General features: G+C 35.1%; 1 protein-coding gene across 7 annotated transcripts; it reads left to right on the forward strand.

Moving 5' to 3' along the window:
* The first annotated feature begins 407 nt into the window (after positions 1-407).
* On the forward strand, positions 408-23,124 carry LOC149782137 (uncharacterized). Of its 7 annotated transcripts, XR_016414250.1 has the most exons (6): positions 408-488; positions 8,953-9,027; positions 12,183-12,238; positions 18,646-18,825; positions 19,285-19,440; positions 20,683-23,124. XR_016414250.1 is itself a non-coding variant. In XM_089933579.1 (3 exons), exons 2-3 carry the CDS (start codon positions 1,430-1,432, stop codon positions 2,613-2,615), a joined length of 375 nt encoding a protein of 124 aa, XP_089789705.1. In that variant the 5' UTR covers positions 408-488; positions 1,363-1,429; the 3' UTR covers positions 2,616-5,390. The 7 variants fall into 7 exon arrangements, 2 of the variants coding, with proteins under 2 accessions (XP_089789705.1, XP_089789704.1); XR_016414249.1 differs by lacking the exon at positions 18,646-18,825; XR_016414247.1 differs by lacking the exon at positions 8,953-9,027 and having other exon boundaries at positions 18,167-18,825.
* Positions 23,125-23,163: the final 39 nt, after the last annotated feature.

The raw sequence follows: 23,163 nt of genomic DNA on the forward strand, positions 1-23,163 counted from the left end.
ACATTATATATATTTGGTAATTTATTCATTGCACTTTTAGAAAATAGTACTGTCTGGTCTAGCAACATTCGTTTTCCTACTTTCAATAACTGCTTAGGATAGTTCATTTCATACTAATTCAGGCCGGTTTTTGTGAGCACAAGGGATCAGTCATTTTAGTTGTAAGCTGTGATCAAGTGAAATTTCCATAAGTAAAATATGTAATAACGTTTCAGCGGCAGTGTAGGAAAGCCTTATAGACACATACCAACATTCTCGCCATTGTGCATGTTGCAGATGCTAACTTCACCTAAAATCTGTCACTCTCTCCGAAGTTCATAATATCTGCAGAGCTCCCCTGAAGAAACTCTTCCCTGGTTCCCGGCCAATCTGTACCTACTTCCATTATGAGTACGACAGAGGACCAGTCTGGTGAACGCCAAGAACAAGTGGACAGGGGGATCAGGGTGGCAATCAGGTTGAAAATTTTAAACTGATGAATGAAATAAGTAAGTTGTATGCCTTTTCTTGGGTATTTTTCATGCCTTTCATGCACGAGGGTACAAACAAACAGGAAGGTGTGCAAATACTATCATATTACCGTTTTCAGCCTCAGTATGGCAACCTTAGGCTTATGGGAAACAAAATACCGGAGCACATACGGCGTGCCTCGAAACGGACACGTTAATGACTAGAAATGAACGTAACAGCCCGTTTTACATTTTGGTGCGTTTATATTTTATTCCTCTATCAGAATATTAACTCGTACGAAACATACGTATTATTGCTGTTGACAGAGGGTCATACTGCATATTGGAACAAGCCGCAACATACGACAATACTGCGGTTACTAGAAACACCGAAATACACTGAAAACCGAAATACACTGAAATACACATGTATTTACATGTTCTCTCTGTATACGTCGGTTTCCACACACAAATTATTATTTGGTTTTGTGTGAATAATAGTATAATGCAAAATAAAATATGATTTATGTGATTTTGATCCGAATTATTTACTTTTTCCTAGTTATAGCACGCGTCAATTGGTCGTACTTTATTGGACAGATTGATCGTTCCGGAATGGAGGTAGTATGATAACGACTGATCGTTCCGGAACGAACTTAATCTCCGGAAATGACGGTGTAATTCAGCTTAATTCATATAGTTTCAAGTCGCTTAATTAATGTTCTGATTGACTGCAATGTCATTATTGGCTAATTGAGCACTTAAAGAAATCACGCCCGACTTTGATTATGCTCACATTTCATAACTGAGAAGTAAGTGTTTTGATATAAAAGCGTTATACAATATTGATATTATCACATACACAAACATACGCAACAAGGATGGATCAATATCCATGTGTTATTTGTTCCAGTGAATGTAAAACTGACGCTTTGCAATGCACAAATTGCCGACAATGGGTCCACTGTGATTGTATTTCCATGAGTGCAAAAGACTTGAGATCATGGTCTCGCGATTATTTGGAGTTTCTTTGCACGACGTGTTCTTTCAATGGAGATGTATATGATGCTGGACAGGCCTTACAAAGGTAATACAAATTTATGTTCTCTCTATAAATAGATAAATAGATACCTTGATGAATTACATATTGTTTGTTGTTATTATTCTTCAAATAAATATTTTGATCTTGATATTCAAAGAATTAAATAAGATTATATTCGTGCCGCCATTCTCGTTGAAATGAATGTACATGTTTGCGACAGTTACATACTTTTCCTGTATCTCTCTATGTATCAATCTATATATTCTGTCCATTCAATATATTATTAATGTTATATACTATTGAATTGATTGCCTTACTTATTTCAAAGCGTACTTCAGTTGAGAACAAGAAATCACTTAATGTTATTATTGTCTGTGCAAAACTTCATGAGGACGACAAAAATATTGAATGTATTGATTTAAGTCACATATTTATGTAGTTCCTATTCTTTGTTTATATTTGCTCTTACTATTTGGGGAGAGAGTAATATGCTCATGCTTTCTACTAAATCCCTGTTTATAATTACAATTGACAAAGTTTCTTAAAATAAATGATTTAATTTATATGTACCTAACCTATATCTGGCCATTTTTGCCCTCTGGTCATACTTAATGCTTTAATCTACTTTTCTCGATTTTTCCTGCACACGTTCTGTTATTCATTTTTAATTGACTGCACACCCTTTATTGTCTTCCCCATGATCTCATTTCTTATTCAAACTAAGATAACAATGTTGAGTACATTAATGAAACCCCCGATTTTGATAGCGGATGTGGTTATGCATACATAAGTTATAAGATAAAGCAAACAAGAATTTCACTTATATTTAAATGACACTGTAAAAATATATTTCCAGGCTGCAGACAGCATTCCATTTGAAGAAAATGAATGCCCTGACCAATGCTGCAAAGTCAGAAAGTAAGCTTCTCATCACCTACGGGATTTTGATTCCAGAATCAGATCACATGTCTACCAGTGGAGAGAAAGATGCAGTTTCTGTGAAAATTTTAAAATTGCATAATCCAGCAATTTTGAGGGAACTTGTACCAATGCCAGTTTGTGGTGATGGTAGCTGTTTATATAAGGCACTGACTGGTTCAGAAAACTTTCACGAACTTCTGTGACTAAGAACTGCAATAGAAGTGATATTGAATCCTATGTACTATGATGAAAAGTCCAACAGTTTTGTAGATTTGATTTGTGATAATCGCATTGTTGTTAGTGACTATTCTGAGCTTGTTTAGGACACTAATGAGGCTGGTTCCCACTTTGAAATTGCGCACATTTATGCGCTAAGTGCCAGCATCTCCAAACCCATTCGTTCTTATTATCCGCCACAGTTACAAGCCAAGTTTGCATCAGAACCTTTTAATCGTAAGGTTGTTGAAAGGGCAGTTAACCAATTCACATCTCCTGCAGCATGCATAATGTGGACTCAAATGTCTGTCCCAGAAAGAACAAAGGGGTTTATTCCCAATCACTTTGTGCCCCTGTTATATGAAAACAAGGAGCATATGGTCATTGTAAATATAGATGATTCATTAGATGACTCATTGGATGCTATTTCTGTTAATTCTGACATGACGGCAAAACACGTTAGTAACGAGTCACATACAGATATAATCGACAACGTAACTGACATACACAACAAGGTAAAAGACGGAAATGACACATACAAACATCCAGCAAAAGGCAAATTAGACCAGTGTCATTTTCTTGACACGGGAAAGGCAGTGGAATTTTTGTTAAAATCAGAATCTAGCGTAGAATGCACTCCATGTTTTTTGAAAGAAAATGTATATTTCATTGTGAATAATGCGAAAAACTTTGAAAAGAGGTCAAATAATGGCAAAAGTTCTTTTTCAGACGACTGTGGTGTATGGGATACATCTGCTGGTGCATCCCCTAAATCCTACTATTTGCTGTCTGACAACGGTAATCTGACCATGATATTTTAAAAAAATGGGAAGTATTGTTTAAAAAGACAAGTCCAGCAGAAAACTGAGTATCGACATTTTGATCCACAACTTGGCAAAGATGAAGTTGTTGTGATCCGGAGGTACTATACTCAGTTAAAAAAGGTCAATATGTACAAAAAGAGGGTCACATGGCATGGGGAGAGGGGTCTGGCAAGTAATTTGGCACTGGTTGAATATGTAGGGAAATTTCCTGGGTTAACACCACATGGAAACTCGCGACAGACGACAGTATTTGCGGACTCCTGACCTTGTTTTAGACGAGATTACAGAAATGACTGGAAGAATGAAACCGCATCAAATATTAAATAAACATTTTTCAAAATATGGTGAACTGTTCCAACCGTCAGGACTTCAACAAATTTATGACAAAAAAAAATTATTAAAAATCAAAGGACAGAAAAACTCTTTAACACTCCAACAATATTGCTGACCAAATCAAACATTTAGAAAATTTGGTAATAGAAAATAACCCTTTTGTAAGATCATTTATCCGAACCAGCCCTAAACCCCCTTGTGTCATTTTGTACACAGACGAACAGATAACAGACATTAAGAATCTTTGTTACTCCGGGCAGACTGTCCTTGGCATTGACAAAACTTTTATGCCATGTAAAATGCATGTGACAGTAACATGTTACAAGCAACTTACGGTAAAATGAGTCAGAACAGGCAAACCACCAATCTTTCTTGGACTGCTCTTCATTCATGACAATAGCAATTTTGAAACTTACAGTCATTTTTTCCATCATCTGAAAGTAAAACTTACTGATTTGAATCTAAAGAGTCTTGTAATTGGAAATGATGATGAGAAGGCTCTAGTCAAAGGCATTACGGCAGTTCTGCCCGAAGCAACACACGTTCTGTGCACACGCCATTTACAAGAGAACGTTAGACATATATTGACAGACAATTCAGTTACCGTGACTGACCGCAACAATATCTTGAAACAAATTTTTGGGAAAGACTGACTAGTTGACGCCAAGGACAGTATTTGCTTTGACGATAAATGTGAAGTGTTAGAAAATCATTGTGCTGAAATTTCAGGAAAATTTCTTAATTACTTTCGGAAAAAACTAAAGACAAATATCAAACTAAAAGTCAGTAATCCATTTAGAATCTATCAAATAGACCGCATGTGGAAAAATAATAATTGTGAGTCCATGAACCACATTTTAAAACAGACAGTTGACTGGAAGACGAAAACGCTGACAGAATTTGTACAACTAACACATGAATTAGTAACCTGACAATTGAGATATCTGAGGAATGCTCTAGTATGCACTGAATAATTCCGGCTTGCCAACAGTCATAAACAATTTGAGTCGAGAAAAACAGACTGGATAAAGATGACAGAGCAACAACACACAAACTTGTTCAAACGCTTCAGACGCCACATCGACATAGACACAAAATACATGATTTCGACGGATGGTCAGACAACTGTTGTTGCACCAAGGACTAATGGACGAAAACCTGGACAAAGGAAATGAAAAATTAATGTACGAACTGTGAAAATTACAGCTAAAAAATTTAAACATGAACCAGAATTCGTCATAATGTGCTATATTTTATTGTTTTCGGTTAGGTTTATTTTACCTTGCCTTGTGCAACATGACTTTTAGTTTGATTTTCAAGAGGAACATAATCCTGAATACTATTGGATTAATTATCTGCGTACTCAAATTATGCATTCATTGAAACCTGATACATTATGTGTGTAATTAAACGTAAATTTAAAATCTGCCAAATAATGAATAATACACGTTTTTAACAAAAACGCATACCTGAGTTGCCTTTGTCTATCATCATATATCGTGGCTTGTTACGATCACAGTATTAATCTCACTCTTGCATATATACTATCGAATACATTTTTGGTACTTTGTTACATTTCACTTTCACTTTGTGTATGTATTTCAATTTGCCGGTTATCATATGTATGTCAGATCAAGTAAAGAATAAATAATTCATATAAATTTAAATTATTTTGCTTTTTGTTATTATTCAAACGTGTATGACTATTCCCTGTTCACATATTTCCAAGAAGAATACTTTCTTAACATCCTTGCAAACTGTCATATCATCATAACCAGTATATATATGCCAAATATTTGGAAAGTTGTTAAACAAAAAATAAATGTTATTTATTTGTCAAAACTATCATTAAAAGTTATAGTAAATATATAATATAATGTCGGCAAATACGTTTGATACTTCGATACTTTTTCCTTTCACTCTGTGTATGTATTACTACGATTTGCCCTGTATCCGGTCTGTCGAACCAAGTACAACCGAATGACATCGTTACATGAATTTTGCTATAAATAGGAAAAAAGTAAATAATTCATATCAAAATCACATAAATCATATTTTATTTTGCATTATATTATTATTCACACAAAACCAAATAATAATTTGTGTGTGGAAACCGATGTATACAGAGAGAACATGTAAATACATGTGTATTTCGGTGTATTTCGGTTTTTCAGTGTATTTCGGTGTTTCAAGTAACCCACAATACGGGAACAAAAAATATAATATGAGAACAAAGATTAAAAAACAAATTATACATACTTCTGTAACTAGTTATACCTGTATTTCCATTCTTTTCAGTTAATTGTATACTGAGGTTGGTTATTTTACTCTTTTTTTAAAAATATTTTGGTATAATTGGGGAACAGGCGCAAATACCGGAACGAAAATAGTTATTACTGGAAAAATTATACATGGACCAGGACTACCTACTAGACCAACAAGTAGATCTCCACTTATTTTTTTCTTTTCTGACATTACTGTTAGCAGAATAGTAATGTCAGAAAAAGAAGAAAAAAATGGTGATCTCCTTGTTGGTCTAGACTGCCTACATTCCTCATGCTCTTTGCACTCCACAATGCTACCAGGTTTGCAGTTATATTCCGAGGGAGGGAGGGTAACTGACACGTTAGAGGACTCTGTTTATCTTTTTGACCTTATATGTAAGTGGATATTCTGTGATAGTTGACAACATTATTATAATAACAAATCATAGAATATCCACTTATGGTATAGCAATCTTTATTTGGAAAATGAATTACAACAAGAAGCTCCCATTGTGTCATGGTGGATAAAAAAGATAATTGTTTAAACCCAAGATTATATGTTAACTGAACCTGAATGTATACAGTGCAGGGCAAGCATAAAATTGCACTAGAAAATTCTAGAAATGTTTTGGAGCTATCTTGAAGCTCTCCACTGTTGATGGGTGCACAGTAATATCACTAAGATTATTCCAGTCATTTGTATTTATGAGGAAAGAATTTCTAAATTATTCTGTTCTACAATGCTCAACTAAGAAACATTTTGTTATTTGTTAACTGTTTTTCTGCACTATTTCTAGTTACAAAGTTACTAAAATATTTGGCTTTGATTTGGCGTATGTCTTGTTGGTTTTAGAAATACATTAGGTGCGAGAGCTGGCACTAACCCCTCAATCACTTTGTAGAGGTATCTCATTCGGATCATTCTTCACCTGTCTTGGAAGGTTGGTGGACCCAGGTCATTTAACACCTAGGTGACGCACCTTGCTTCACTGGTTTTGTAGTCACCAGATAAAAATCTTGAATCCTGGCATTGAACCTTTCTTGACTCTGTCACTGTCCTTTGTGTAATAGAGATCCCAGATGACAACCATACTCCAACATGGCTCTGACTATACTGCTAGATAGGAAGTTTGCATGTCTGTGGACAGTGATTGAAGTTTCTTTTTTGAAATGACACATTAATGTAGAATATGTCTTATTGGTTGTTTTTATATGAGATTCCCACTTGAAGTCTTAAGATAATGTTAGTCCAAGATATTGGTTTTTACTGACTTGTTGTAGAATGTGATCATTAAAGGTGTACAGGTGAGATGATTTTGTTTTAGTGGTCATACTCATAAGGTAGCATTTAGTGGCATTAGAAGTCATACCCGAGGAAATGGTAGGACATATTTCGTACACCACTTGTCCTAAAATGTTAAGACCAAGTCCAACAATGTAAGATATCTACCTTGATATTTATTCTGCCACACCAAGTCTGTAATTAATATATGGTGTATAATCTGATAAAGTATCAATTGCACAAAACAAAATACAGTCAAACTTTAATTTTCCATACCCATCAGATTTTGTGCAGATAATTGGTCATCTGGATGCTCTAATTTTGTTGATAACATTAACAGTAACTGAAAGTGTGTCAGCTAAATGGGTCCATTAATCAGAAGTTTGACTGTATGCAAGTACATATGTATCAGGAATAATAGAGATATTTCCATTTTGTAGAGATTTGACATATTTATGGGAAGGAAAAGTAGAAACACATAAAAAATATATAAATATATTTTAATTAAATACTAATCTTAATCATAAGCTTTTACATTGGCATTTTAAACTTATTGGAGATCTGCTTTGACATTCCATGTTAAAATGATAATACGGGTCTGTTGGATGGTCATTGTATGTGTGGTCTTGTGAACATTGTTTGCAATAGAACTTTGATTCAATGCTGACATGAATTACCTAACAACACCTGTGCTGGTAGGTGCTTGACTTTGATCACCTATTAAATCACTGTTGATCATTGATTGAGATCCAGTTATGTATGCTTAGTTTATTCCCTCTTTGTATCTCCATATCTGCCTTGCTTTGTCATAATTATATTTATACTTAATTTAAAATGGTAGTTTGTTATTCATCATGCTATTGTAATTATAATTTGATAATTTTATGAGATTATATTTGATTGTGTTTGTTTCTGAATTCATGTTACTCTCTTCTAATTTGGTGTTGTGATTGGCAGAATTGTTTAATTTATAGAATTTAATTTATGGAAACATGTATAAGTGACAATTTTGGGGAACTTATTGGTAATTTATATGAATGAATAATTTGGATAATTAACATTTTACTGTACAAATTGATAATATTGTAATTTTAGTTCAGATTTAAAGATATTTTGATAGTATTCATTGCAGTCCTAACCAAGTTCCTTTTAAGTTAGTAATTGTTTTAAATTTTTGTTTACTGGATATGACATTTAATATGCTGAGTTATAGTGTAATTGGAACTAACCATTGCCCCAGTAAGGAAAAGAGTAATGTTTTGATAAGAAAGATTTAGTAGCATACGTTTGTGTTTTACAGTGTTTACAAAATACAGTAATGTTAGTTCCAAACCAGGGACTAAAATATCCAATTTATTACAGTTGTGTTTAAAGCTCTGGACACAAATGTAATCAGTAACGCATTTGCAGGTAAATAATATTCCAACTAGATTTATTTTAATGTGATGGTACAGGCTGCTTTTCATGACATAATATTTAGTGGAACCATATAATGCCATACAATAAAAATAGCCATTATTTATTGTGTTTCACCATTCTTCGTATCTATTGGGTCCCAGTGATTGATAAGAAGACATGTCATCAATATTTTGTAGTTTTCATATATCATTTTTAATTATAGATGGTAGTTGAAGGCAACATTGATTGTGGCAAGTCAACATTCCTGAAACATTTCAAGAAAACGCACAATGTTGAGGTTTGAATCTTGTACTGACAAGTCATTGTTAGCACAAAGTTTGTGATAATCACACAGAGCAGAGCTCAAAAAAAAAACATTTTTTTAGACACAGGCCCAGGGCTGGTGGCTTAAAAATATCACAAGCTCTGACTTCACAAGCCTGACTCCAGTTTCCATATGTCCAAAAGGAAAATCAAAATCATATCAAAATTGACTTGATTGATTATTTTGATCTCAGAAACTTTCATACAATCTTTTTCTTCAGATCCTGAGCTCAGATATTGTCTAATTGCTCTAATGATGTCCTTCTTACTCAGAAGATCAACAGCGTTTTTAATAACATCTGAAATGTGTCTTGACTTATTCAGTTTCTGTTTACACTTTTAAAATTAATTTGTTTAACCAGTATTGCCTTGCACTAGAGTAAGCATTAGTACAGGACAGCTGAATTATTATTCATTCGACTTTAACTTCAGACACTTATATCAACACAATATTTGTTGAACAAGACCATTTAGAAAAATCAAAATAACTTAATCTAACTCCGCCAAAGGTCAAATGATTTTTATAATCAAAGACAAAAGAGCCAATACGACCACATCTGGTCCCTTTCTTACTTATGATACCTCAAAAAATAAACATCATCCATTTTGCATAAACTCTCCACATTACAACATTAAGTAACCAATTGACAGCTTGTCATGTATACACTAGCCTTAAATCCCATTATGTGGCCACATATCATTGCACCAGTTGCAACAATTGATGGGACAGTTCTGGTACACACTAGACTGATAGTAACAGATTTGTAGTACACACATATCTGAAATGGTATTTTAGAATCACATGTACATGTACGTTGAATCCATATGAGAATTTGCTATTAGGAACTTAGGCAATGTATTCCCTATTCATAGGTCACATGCTTTGCTTTGTTCACAAAGTTTAGAGCTTTTGATAGAAGTATGATAAGTAGAGATCTTTATAATGGTAAGGGGCATACATGGGGACAAATATTAATATTTTACTAGTCTTCAATTTTCTTGAAAATAAATTTCCATTTTATCAGTGCAATCAAAGATTTTGCAGGCAAAGTTTTGTTTTTTAATTTGACAAGCCTGATGTGCACCCCGCTTAGAATACAGGAGGGGCCTGATCTAAAATTTAAAGGGTTCCAGGCGTTGGGCTATTGAATTTTTGAAGCACTGCACAGGCATGGGGCTGATTATGATTGCAATTGTACTCGATTACATTTGTGATCTGTAATTGTAATCATCCTTCATTGGCAGTGTAATCGCATTGTGTAATCATGATTACAACTATAAAAAATAATCACAAATTATATTCTTAATTATTGCGAGAATAACAAGTTTCCATAAACAAAAGAACATGAATGTTGACTATTACAATAAGGAATAGGTAAGATTATGTAGACAATATACAAGCTAATTTTTCTTAAAATATAATGTGTCTTATAATTTTTAAAAATTGTTTGTTTTTCAGTTATATTGTGTATTATATCTGCCCAGCACAAAAAAGATAACAAGCATATACAAAACAATCATAATTGTAATCTTCCACCTGTAATTGTAATCATAATCGTAATAACGATTTCCAAATAAAGTGTAATTGTAATCAGTGCCAAACAACCTGTAATCTTAAGTACCTTTAATCAACCCCATGCATGGTCACACTGAAGGCCTTCGGGGGAAATTTGCTGTGAATTTTGTTTTGAACAATATATGCTGGGGATATAGTTCATTGTGGAATTCAGAGAAACAGTTGACCGAAAACTGAGAGTCAGGCATGTAAAAAACTAAGGATCAAATATTCAAAAGTGACAGTTCAGAACTAGAAACTGGAGATACTGGAAGATGCATTCTGTAGCACCTTGTGGCACATGTGCCGTAGTTTGCCAACCTCTGCTATAGTAGAGAGTGATCACAACATAACATTACATGTAAGACGGCAACTCACTAAAACCCATGAAAAGAAAGTACAATTGGAACAGAGTACTGGTACCTTTTTTTAAGATTAGACAAGGTATAACTAAAGTAAATTCACTAATGAAAACAGGAGAAAAAATTACATCAATTTCGACATGGAAGGAGCTGAGACTGAAATGAAAATATAGGAAATGTGTGGCTTGTAATGGTTTCATTAGAATACATCAAATTCTTTTCAACAGTCACTTGCCAGATAACTTGTAAACAGTCACTTGCAAAAATGTTTAAACAATGAAACAAAATAGCAAATTTTATATTATTAACATAAAGTTAAACAACAATATCACATTGATAACTCAGCTAGTCTTCATACGCGTGACAGTCTCTGATTTATTGGCCTGGTGTTTTACTAATTCATATGAATATGAAGGAAAATTTTCTTCGAGAAAGAAAAATTAAATAATTTCACACACACACCCCCAAAAAAAAAAGTGGATAGGAAAGCATTTGCCATGTAAATCATTTGTGTGTGTTTGATTTGAACTTTTAATGTAGCTTTAACAATTTTTCAGTCATATCGCTATGATGTCTGCAGTGTGACAGCAAATAGTGATGTCTAGCACTGGGGCATCATGCCGCAGACATGTAGCATCATGACCTAACACTAACCTCTTATTGTTGAGAGCCAAGCAAGGCAGCTGCTAGTACCATTGTTATAAGTCTTTGGTATGACTCTGCCAGGGTTCGAATCTGTGACTGCTTGAATCTGATGTGGACACTGGAGCAGTGCCATGTAGATCATAATGCTTAGTCCATAATATCTTGAGAGTAGGGAAATGTAATTATTCACATTCTTTTTCTGCTGAATGATTGAAATAATTTAATAATTGCCATCATTATATCTTTTTTGCAACCTCATGTTACAGCTGGAAAGGTATCAACATTTTCAGAAAATTCTAATGTGTAACCTGAATGATGACATTTATTCAAACATGCAGAAACTTGACCTTTCCATGCCTACACAGTAGGCCTGCTTGAAGAGCTGATGGCTGCTCCTTTGCTCAGTTTGTGATTGTTTAATTGTGTGTTTGTACTGCGTATTTTGTTTAATTTGATGTGTGTCGTACGCTTATTTTGACTTGATTTATTTTGTAAGACATGCCTTTGTTAATTTAAATTTTCAGTTCTGGAATATACCCTATACATGCATACATATTTCTTTAATAGGTTGCTCCTAGAACCAGTTAATAGATGGAAAGATGTTCATGAAATTCATCAATCTGGTAAGTAAAAAAACAAACAATGTCCTCTCATAGTTAGCATGGGAGAATAGCTGCTTCTCCATTAAGTACATTACCTGATCACATTAATATTAGTGAAATTACTCTCTTCTTATGCTGAATCCATCTCTCCCTGAAAGATGAGATAAAGTATTTTCATATATATCAAAGACTGGGGGACGTTTCTTCTAAGTGGCCACCTTTATCATGTATGTTTAATACTTTAGAAGTTGGCTTGCATCTGTGAACAGTTGCTCTGAACAATCCTATGTAATTTATAATCAACTCTGACCATACAGCATTTATTTTCAGTGTATCGTCAGACATTGACAAAAGGATTTGGCTGCAGCTAGAATCATTTTTATCCCAATTTGGCAGCCCTCTGGGCATATGAACATATGAACATTGACTAACTTAATAAGTTGTATATCATTTGCTGTATGCTACCCTTTCTGCAACCAACTGGTCCAGCCATGTGGACAATTAATGTACAGTTTCAGCAGTCTTGAATCTGTCATCTCTGACTTGCAACAGTACGTTGTTCTACATTTTATACAGCAATGTTGTCTAGTGTCAAGCAGACTTCCTTCGTTGTCCAACCAGCCAACTGGACCAACCATATCCACGATACCTGCACATGGCATCCCAATTGGATCAGGCCTGATCCAACTGAGAGCCCTGGACTGGTATTAGCTGCCTGGCTGGTGTTATGTGCCTGGCTATACTAGCATATCCAACATAACTATTTTCACATATGATGATGATTGCAATCTTTCATCTAGCCAAGAAGGTTAAAAGTTACCATGTCTGAACATGGTAAACCATATTGCCATTGTGGTCAGTAGGGTTGCTCTCCACACAATGATGCATACCTAATTGCTTCTTGTAACCTTGACTTCATTCTGGCGCTGTTCTTTTTTACCTTACAATTCAGTAACCCTGCTGTCACTCCCATTCATTTTCCCTCAAACGTGTGTGGGTCAAATCGAGGATGTGAGAAAGCAGGTGGCATAGGAATTGCCTCTTCAGCTCTCCACGCCCCTAACTTCTGCAGACAGGCTGAGAGAAAACAAGGTTTATCTTTCACAAGCCTCCAACTCAATAATGTTCCATCCCTTCTGCTCACAGGCAACCACGCTGTTTTGCCAGACTCCTTCTTTTCCACCAGACTTTGATCCACTTATTTCCTATAAACAAATGGGCCATTTATGTCGTTTTCCAAGGGGTACTGGAAATTGTTATCCAGTCCCTTCAAATTTTGTCATCCCCCTTCATTTTAGAGATCACTTGATCCTGCGAAGGAAGACATTTTACAGAAGGAAATAGGGATTTGCTCACAAAATGGGACACATCAGATTTCTGTTCCAGACTTAATAAATCCGATGGTAAATTGAGACCTCTCATAGATTTGATGAGACTCAGTTTATTAAAGTTAAAGGTGGAGATGGCAAGGCATGTCTAAGTGCAAACTGACAAATATTTCATCAGTATTGACCTGTGTGACTCCAATTTCTCTATATCTATTCATATAGCAAATGCTTTCACTATGGCCACTATGGGTTTGTTTACCAATTTGGCACCTATCCATTTGGCCTCATTCTCTATTCCATGGGTCTTCACTCAGATGTTGGATGACTTTAAATCCAGGATATTAACCTCCACAGCTGCAGTTGTGTACCTTGACAATATATTGCATAAACATTCACTGCATTTGCTTTTAGCATGAACACCATTCATTTCCTTGTTTGTAGTTTGGGTATATAATCAATGTAGAATGTCAGATCTTCTTCTTTCTCAGCATTTTATTAATCTAGCTCAGATCAGCCTGGTTCATCTTCCTCCCAAATGTACTGACAGTATTGTTCATGCATTGGAGATGGCATCTGCCAGAACTTTCATTATGGCAATGGAGTTTGTTCAACTCGTCAGTTTGTTCGCTGCCATGGCAGACTTGTTATACCTCAGTCACCTATATATGTGCCCTGTGCAGAAGTCTGTTTTGGCATAGTGATGCCCAATCTCTGGCCACTTCAATCAACAAATTACAATCTGGACCTAAATAAACATTTTCTGCTTCAATGGCAAAACATGGAGTAAGTGGCAATTTGGAATACATTCCACAACCAGGAATCTCAGACTGTTCAGACTCCAGTTTGTCAGGTTGGGGGTATGCTTGTTGTTAGACTTTAAGATGGTGAGGGCAAGTGGACACTGTAAGAGACAGTTCTTCATATCAGTCTAATGGAAAAATTAAGGTTGTACAAATGATGCGACCTGTTTTCCTTTCTAGAAAAAGATTATTGTTGATAGGAAACTGACAAATTACTATCTGCTCTCTCGTCAGTTGACCTGTCAAGAGAGGTGAGGAAGCTGGACAAAACACGTGCCTCATATGCTACCTGAGTCACATGGAGAATGTCAACAGTGGATGTCAGAGGCTCTTTTTACTGGATAAGGCAGGGAAGCAGGACATAACCCCATAAGTGCCGGCTGCTTGGCTAAAGGGGTTATTACATCTGCTTGCTCTAATCTCTCACAGGTTTCAGTAAGGTTAATGAATAAAAATTCAGTTCATAAATTTGATTGATTTTCACAAGCCTGCCTTTGAACTTAATGTCTCAATTCAAGACAGTGGAGTTATTTTGGCTGGCACACCCTGTCTGCTTCTCCAGTTTATATTTACATGACAGCTTTGCAAAGGAAAGAACTGAATCTTTTGGGCCACTATTAGCTGCCCTGACTGTTATTATGCCCCGTTTATATCAGTACGACCTTAACCGCGGGAATAACCATTGCAACTTTTGAATCATGCAGCAAAAGTGCTGGGTCCAAAGCAGTCATCCTCACTTACGTATGAATGATCTTCGATTGTACTGACTTATCATTTGGAGAAATTCATCCTTTCAGTACAGAAGTCATCATGCTCATACCGATGACATGGGTACAAGTTGGATGGTCAAGCATTTCCTACTCTTACTTATTCTCCTTACATTGATGTAGTTGGGTAACACATTTAATGGATAAATTAATTCTTTTAGTAAATTATATTTCTCCATTAACGCTTACTCAGTCACATTACAATCTATCCCTTCCTGCCTTTCCCACAAATGCGACCATCCTATTATAAGTTTTACTTTTCCTTGAACTCATCAACATCTGGGATCATGCGATTACATGGAATGATAGAGGAGGTCATCTTTAAGAGTTACTTCCCTTATATGTAGATTGAAAGAGGATTTTTGATCTTTCAAGGATCAGGTCTGGATTTTAAGGCAGCAGAGAGTAAATTCTCTAATGTTAATGTGATTGGATCAGTATTTTGGTGAAACATCATTAATAAGAAACATTGGTTTTACAATGTGAGTAAAGATCTTGTGACTTTCATATAATTTCACTGTGTTATTGCTTGGATTTAATTTCTAACAATATTACATTTCTTATACTAATCAGTCTTGATTGTGTGCCTTTTCCGCTTGATATCTAGTGTATTAAAGTATTAAAAAAAAATTGAACCCAAAGTTTTGCATTTCAAATACCCATGAATGTCCATGGAAAAAGTCTGATCTCACATTCAGTTTACTCAGATCTTTGAGTGTTTTGTCAAATCTCATACAGTTAAAGGGAATATTGGTGTAAATTGCTCATAATAAAACTTAAGATATGTCAACATTTTAATTTGGAAATGTGTCAGATACCTTTTGATAAACATTTTGTCTTCTTTCATTCGATCATTACATCCTTACTCCCCATGCTTATTGCTGCACCATGTATAACATTGCTAAGATTCGCTGTTGGTGAGATCACTGTGTGCTTAGAAAATCAGTCTCCAGTTTTGAAGTGGTGATGGCTATAACAAATAGGCAATATTAGATTGCATGTTCTATTTTTAGGTAATTTTGCTCATTTTCAGACCTATACATGAGACAATCAGCATGGGTTTTCACTGAAAGACTTGTGATATCTAGTTGGCTCTAAATGAAAATGGTGCCAGCCTAGCATCCAATATGGCCAGTATGGTGTCCGTCTTAACAATCTTGTTATCAGTATTCATCCAGAATGGTTTATTATATCTAAATGAAATTTTCACTAAAAGATTTTTAAATTCTACTTGGTACTGTAAGAGAATTGGGCTGATCAGACCTCCAACATGGCCACCAAATATTTTTAGACACACTTAAATTATGGCCGTAGCTACAGCCTTCATGAAAAGATTTCCCATTATGTTTTAGGTACTTAATGAAAGTGATTCTTGTATGATGTTTAACATGGCCGGTATGATGGCCATCTTGAAAGTCTTCTTACGGCTACTTCTTGTGATATTCAATTGGTCCCAGGTAAAAATGGTGCTGAACAGACCACCATGAAGGAAAGCCAAGTTAGACATATTGAAAATGGTGTTATATCTGCTGGAACAGAAGGTTTTACAGGATTTGCATTTTCAATAAAAGACTTGCATTAGGATGGTCCTAAATATAAACTGGTGCAGATCAGCCTTCCAAGATGTTGGTCATGGTGGCCATCTTGAAAATCTTGTTATTACCAGTCCTATTTAAGTGATGGTGATATTATCATTAGGTTGGTACTAAATTTCTCCTTGCTGTATTTTCTGGTCCTAAAGAGAAAAGGTAAATGATATCAGTGTGATCTCCCAACATTGGAGAAATCTTGAAAGATCTGCTTCTTCAGAAAGAATGCCTTCCCGACATTTAATTAACAAAGCTACTTCTTTCTTGTGATAAATAGATGTTCATTTATTAAAATGATGTTGATGTGACCCCCAAAATGTCTGTCTTGACATCCATCCTTGAAAATGGGGTTTTCATTAACACTTCTTGCAGTATATACCAGGTTTCGAATGAAAATGGTGCATATCAGATCACCAACTCTGGCAAAAGGGGTTTGAAGACCAGATCTAACTGAGCTTGGGACAAGTCAGAGGTCATTGCTTGGATTTTTGTACCTCATGGAACTTATAAACACAGTAACTCGTCCATATACAAGTTAATTTTTTTAGCAGGGTTGGTATATAGTTACATTTCAATGAACAAGTTGAATGTAGGTACTCGGACATTGATTTTGAAGTGGTCATGTCTTGGGTCTTAAGCTGTAGTGGTTGTTAGCATGATAACACACAAGTATGAATTATTTTATATAACTCAGTTTGCGGACATATCTGAAGAATACTTTGAATGATATCACTTCATTAACTATGCTTCGCTTTGATTATGTTCCCCAATCACATTACATTAAGAATATTAGCCTGTAACCTTGCGAAACCAACCCTGCTAAAATATGAAAATCTTATTATCCTGTCTATTTCAAATAGACAAAGGGCAGTAACTCTAGCACATTACCTCCCCTTTGGCTCAGCCTGGTGTAGCTAAGTTTTAGCCTCGCCTTTGTACTGAGCAAACGTCGTGCAGATCATCCTCTGACAATCCAGCCGTTTTTGTGTTCTTGTAGGCCCATCCAACGTTCCTTTTTGATCCTTTGCGACAATATATCAATCTACAGCCGGCTGTATTCATTATTTTACAGTTTCTGCCAGAGCTGAGTGATTTTTTTCACTTTTTGGGACTTTGTCTTTTAAGGCTCCTGTCCCATCATGCTATCATTGACCTTATACAAGTTCATTTTGAGTTAGCACAGCATTGACTTATTTTTCGCTTACTCTGTTCATTAAGGAACTCTTAAGAGAAAAATTCTAAAGTGCTGCTTGATAATTCATTCTTGGTTTATTCTTATTTCATGCTGTTTTGATACAATTTTGGTTTATATATTAACTAAACATTGTGCAAAAGTTCATAACATTGCCATAGGATTCTGATGACACTTTTGCTTCTCTGTTAGTTATGACAGTGATTTAGCAACTTTGTAATTTCAAATACATTACTAGTTTCCGCTTTAATTTTCATTTTTGTGTCGTTTCAGTGGAATATTGTCTAGCCATCCCAGCATGTGGACATTATCATTGAAATGGTCTAGTCAAATAGTTCTTACAGGGATATTACTGATAGATCCATCAATCTAGCCAGGCCATCAGCATCTCACCACCACTATACCAGAGATTTCAATGAGAAATCTGTCCGTTCAGTCAGGCCTTTGGAGCAACTGGTACTGGTGATAGCCAGATTGTCATATATATCAGCAGCATCCGTGCCAACCACATTGCCATTCACACCAGCCAGCAGTAAGGCTTTCATTTACTCACTGCCTACCCTCATGGGAGAGCCAGTGATATTGCCTAATATGACCAGCTGGAGTCGTTGATGCCACCCAGCATGACTTATGCAGAGCAACAAACGGACCTGGAAGATGACCCAGCACACACAGCGAGTGCTATAACATGCCGGCAAATTATTCTTATTTAGATCCGATTAAGGAAGTCTATCAGGTGTTTGTCATTTCAGAATGCCCTGCACCCCCTACTGCTACCCAGTATTACAAAGTCAAGGTGTTGGTTGATTTTGGGAGGAGGAAGAGACGCCATATACAACAATGACATTGTACCTAGATGACATCATCCAAAAACATGTAAATTCTATCCTACTTCAGGGTAGGAATGACCTCTTCTCTCTGCATCCTATGAGGTAAATACTCCGTGTTTATGCCATATGTATGTTCATTCATTGTTCATCAAGCCTATAAAATGAACATCCATATAATTTCCTGTTACTTTGCCTCTTTAGACTTGTGTACAGGTTTTTCTTTGTACCAAAATCATGATTTCCTCAATGCAGTGCATCAACAATTCTTTTAATAACTAAAGTGTAAGTTCTCAAAAGAGTGGATCATTATTTCCGCATGAGATACTGATTTCCCTAGCCAAAGTCAGAGTTAGTCTGCCTTTATCAACTGAAGGTAAAAGTATGTGCATCGTCTTTCATGGACGTTTGCTAGAGGAAAACCATTTTTACATTTATGTGATCAGAACATTTTAATTCATAAAGTTTGTTGCAGTTAATAGTACAGTTTTTCTCTAAAAGTTTCATGTTGGCACAGAATATTAAAGGTGTATCAGTATCACTTATTTCTTTTCTATTTTGCAGGTCTTAATTTGCATGGTAAAATATTAGGATTAATTGGGTCAGTCATACTGATAGAAGCACTACCTTTAATCTAATACAGATACTCCACCTGATCAAAGCACACAAGAGACTGACTTTGATGGACAGATTTAGTTTCTACAAGAGTTGTGTTTTGTGGTATGTATTTGTTGAAAGCCAAGCAGTTGAAATGCTTTTTTGTCTAGAACTACATTTTCCAGTCATTATTTGTTCTATACCTTAATATTTTACTATTATTTTGTAAACTCCAAAAATCATTAAAGTCAATTGTAGGTGAATGGAAGTTTTTGAGGAAATCTCTTGAGTTACATTGTGTAGAGTATTCTTATGTATGATCAGTTTCAGTAGCTATATATAATTGCATTTATTTGATATGTCACTTTGTAAGCTGTACATGGTCCCACAGCATTATGTGTTCTTAAATGGCCTAGTGTTTGTTGATTTAACTTTGATTTCTCCAATTAGAGAGTCTTGTGATTACCCCCATCCCCCAACACACACTACATTTCTGCGATTATTAGCACCACCAGGACAATAATGAAAGGTCATGAACTATATTTTTTATATCAGCCTAAAATTACTTCTAAAGCACATTATTTTATTGTGTGGTTTCTTTCTGTTAAGTTAGCTAGAACAGTTTAGACAATCTTTTCAGTTTTGTCATTGAGAACATAATTTTCTGTCATTCACTCATGCAATGTGTTACTCCAAAATCTCTTCTTGACATTCAAGCAGCATTGTAAAGGAATTTTGTGTCTGTCCTGATGCAGTATAGGTAAACACATAAAAGAAATGTCTGAGGTTGCATATAATTTTAATTCTTTGCACAAATACAGGCAATCAATACCAGAAATATGAATCTTTTTTATCTCCCTTATGTATTTATATTTTTTTAAATATAATATTAAGCAGGTGGATGCAGCTATAAATTTGTGCATAAAAACTATTAGTCTCTTTTTATCTTCATCATGTAGAAAAAGGGAAGAAACTCTTACCCATTATCTCCCTTACTACTCTGTGGCTACCTTTCAACCAGATGTTTACCAGTGTAAGCTCAAACCCAGTATGATAAACAGTGGCCTGTATTGCCACTTGAAACAGGAGAAATCTTTTCATTTCCACACATCCATCTAGAAAGCTAGTACATTATTACATATTGCTATCATATTTTATTTTTGGTCAATATAAAAGTGATTTTATTAAAGTTTGTGGACTTCATTTTGTCTCACCTTATACCACATGGTATCACTAGTGCATGTTTTGGGTCAGTTTTTCGTGCACACTGCATATGCATCTGTTTGTTGAGTAGTGGGTGTTCTTATGATTAAATACTTTCTGGTTGTTATTTCCATTGATTTTTGCCTTTTTTGGTCATTTCAGTTACACAAATGATGACTAAATGAGCCAGATGCAAGAAGTTCAAAGTAGTGAAGATCATGCACCACCTGCACAAAGTATTCATTGATTCTGTGTCCAGTGTATTCGCAGAGTCATTGGAGAAGTTATGGTACATGGTTATGCACCAAGAGCTTCAAGAGTAAGGAGAGACAAGAAAAGTCTAGATCAACAGAAACCGACATCATGAGCCTTCACCTCAATATATTGATAGCAAGTGTATTGGTGGGTGGGTTAGCATAGATCTGTTGCACCTAGCCAGCTTCAATTAGATGAATAATATGCTTTATATATATATATTGTTATGTATATTAAATTTGTATCATTTGTTTGTTTTTTCTCCATGATTATATGTTATTTATAATCGTATTAAGTATTTGACCTTGTCCAAAAACAAGTTCATTTCTTTTGTGATCAACATAATACATAGTGAACATTTCTCTATGAATGTGGATTAAATATTCAGATAATTATCAATGGAGGAAAATATTTTTATTTTGTCTGGGTCTAGTGCATTGGAATTCCATCAAAAGACCTGGTCTACCTGATGTTTACCACATTCACTGTTATAATTTTAATAGATTTTATTTGGTTGACAACTTAGAAATTTCTGAAAATGAACTTGTGACCTGTGTCCTTGTTTTACTTTTGTGTCTTAGCTTTTTAGTCCATGTTGTTTACTTGAGAAATTACTCGTTCTTGTATAAACGTCTTTAGTAGAATCAGTCCTATTGTTGTGTTCAGTATCTTATTTGGTTACAATTATTTATTCATATTATTATTACTGGAATTACAGAGTGGTCATCACTATTCTTTTCCACAAACATTAATTTGGGACTATAGTGCATTCAAACAAGGACATCTTGGATTATATTATTGTGATTCATGAAAAGACTGTTGGCACATATCCTTGCTCCAGGCCACTACAGGCACATCAACGCATTCAGAGTTGAAGCTTTTTTGGGGGGAACATCACTGGAATTTAATTACAACTTTATTCATTAGTACTTGTGATAGAGCATTTTGAACTATTAGGGATTTAATTTACAATACTATAAATTCTTTCTAAATTTTTGTTTTGTATTCATGAGAAAAAGTAAATTATTTGTTGAAGTTTAGAAAACTAGTTCATTATCGCTCTTTTCTGTTGCTAGTTTAAGACCATAGAGTGAACAATATGACAGCTTCAGTCTTCCCAGATGATGCTTGAGTTGCAAATGTTAGCCATCCAAGCTGTATGTTGCCACTCCAGCTGTTGAACTGTCAGTCCAGCTGCCAGCACATCTGACTAGTGATGAACAGTATGTCACATTAGCATGGTGTACTGCATGCCGGCCAGTCATTCCATTTATCCAGTCTTAGAAGGATCCATCCAACTGGTCTATCTATCTTACATCCAATGCCATTTGGCTGTCCACTGAGCCAACCATCCAGCTACCAGTCTTTTATATCCTCCAGCACACCTTCTGACTGCCCTACCAGCCTGCTGTAAAATATCATCCTGAAATATTTGCCCAACATTTTGTATTGATGATTGATTTTAATGCATATATCTAGAGAGTGATTGATTATTGGATTAATTATCTCAGCCCAACTGAATACACAAACCTATGATGATGACAATATACATTTGTATGCTGGTGTTTGTTGTGCTAAAACCAGTGCTGCATTTTCAATGAGTATTGAACAGTGATCAGTGACTTTATTTATGTGAGTTGCTATAGTGGTGCTGCAGTAATTTGACTCTCTGCTGCTGCAAAGAACATACAATAAAATGTACATGTCTCATTTATTCCCCTGAGAAAGAAAATGCAGATTCTCTAGAATTATCCAGTTGTACGCTACTTTGTTTACATTACAGAAATACAGACTGAACCAGTGATTATCTTGTGCCCCTACACAAGTGTATATTGTACAAATTTTGTATTTGAAAAAATACCCCGCCCCACTCAGGTGTTGACATTCTTCTACCCCAATGCATGTACTTCTTTGTATACATTGCAAAATAACAACTTCATATGAAAAACATAGTTAATGCTTCAGAAATTCAATGGTAGGAAGAAGAAAAAAACAGGCAACATACCAGTGTTAACTGGGTTTGCCTTAGTCAACTTGAACAAAAGTACAGGTACAATTAGTTTTATAATTTGTTCAAAAACTTAAGTTTGTAGGATGGTCCAATTATGAATCTTTAGAATTTTTGTTTTGCAAAATATGGCGTAACAATGAAAGCTATATAGTCCTGCATGATGTAGGATATTGAATTTGCTCGTCATTTTGCTTATTTATTCAAGAAAAACCTTGTAACATTTCATAACATTAAGAATGTAGCAATTATGGTAATCGATAGGTGAAAAGTACTTCAGGTTCATCTGTAATGATGTGAATTAGATTAAGCTTTGGCTCTACACCTTTAATTATTACCTAGATTGTGAAAGTGATGCTGGGATAAGTAGACCATGACAT

Source organism: Sinohyriopsis cumingii, chromosome 15, assembly GCF_028554795.1.
Source record: "Sinohyriopsis cumingii isolate HCF-2022 chromosome 15, ASM2855479v2, whole genome shotgun sequence".
NCBI lineage: Eukaryota > Metazoa > Mollusca > Bivalvia > Unionida > Unionidae > Sinohyriopsis > Sinohyriopsis cumingii.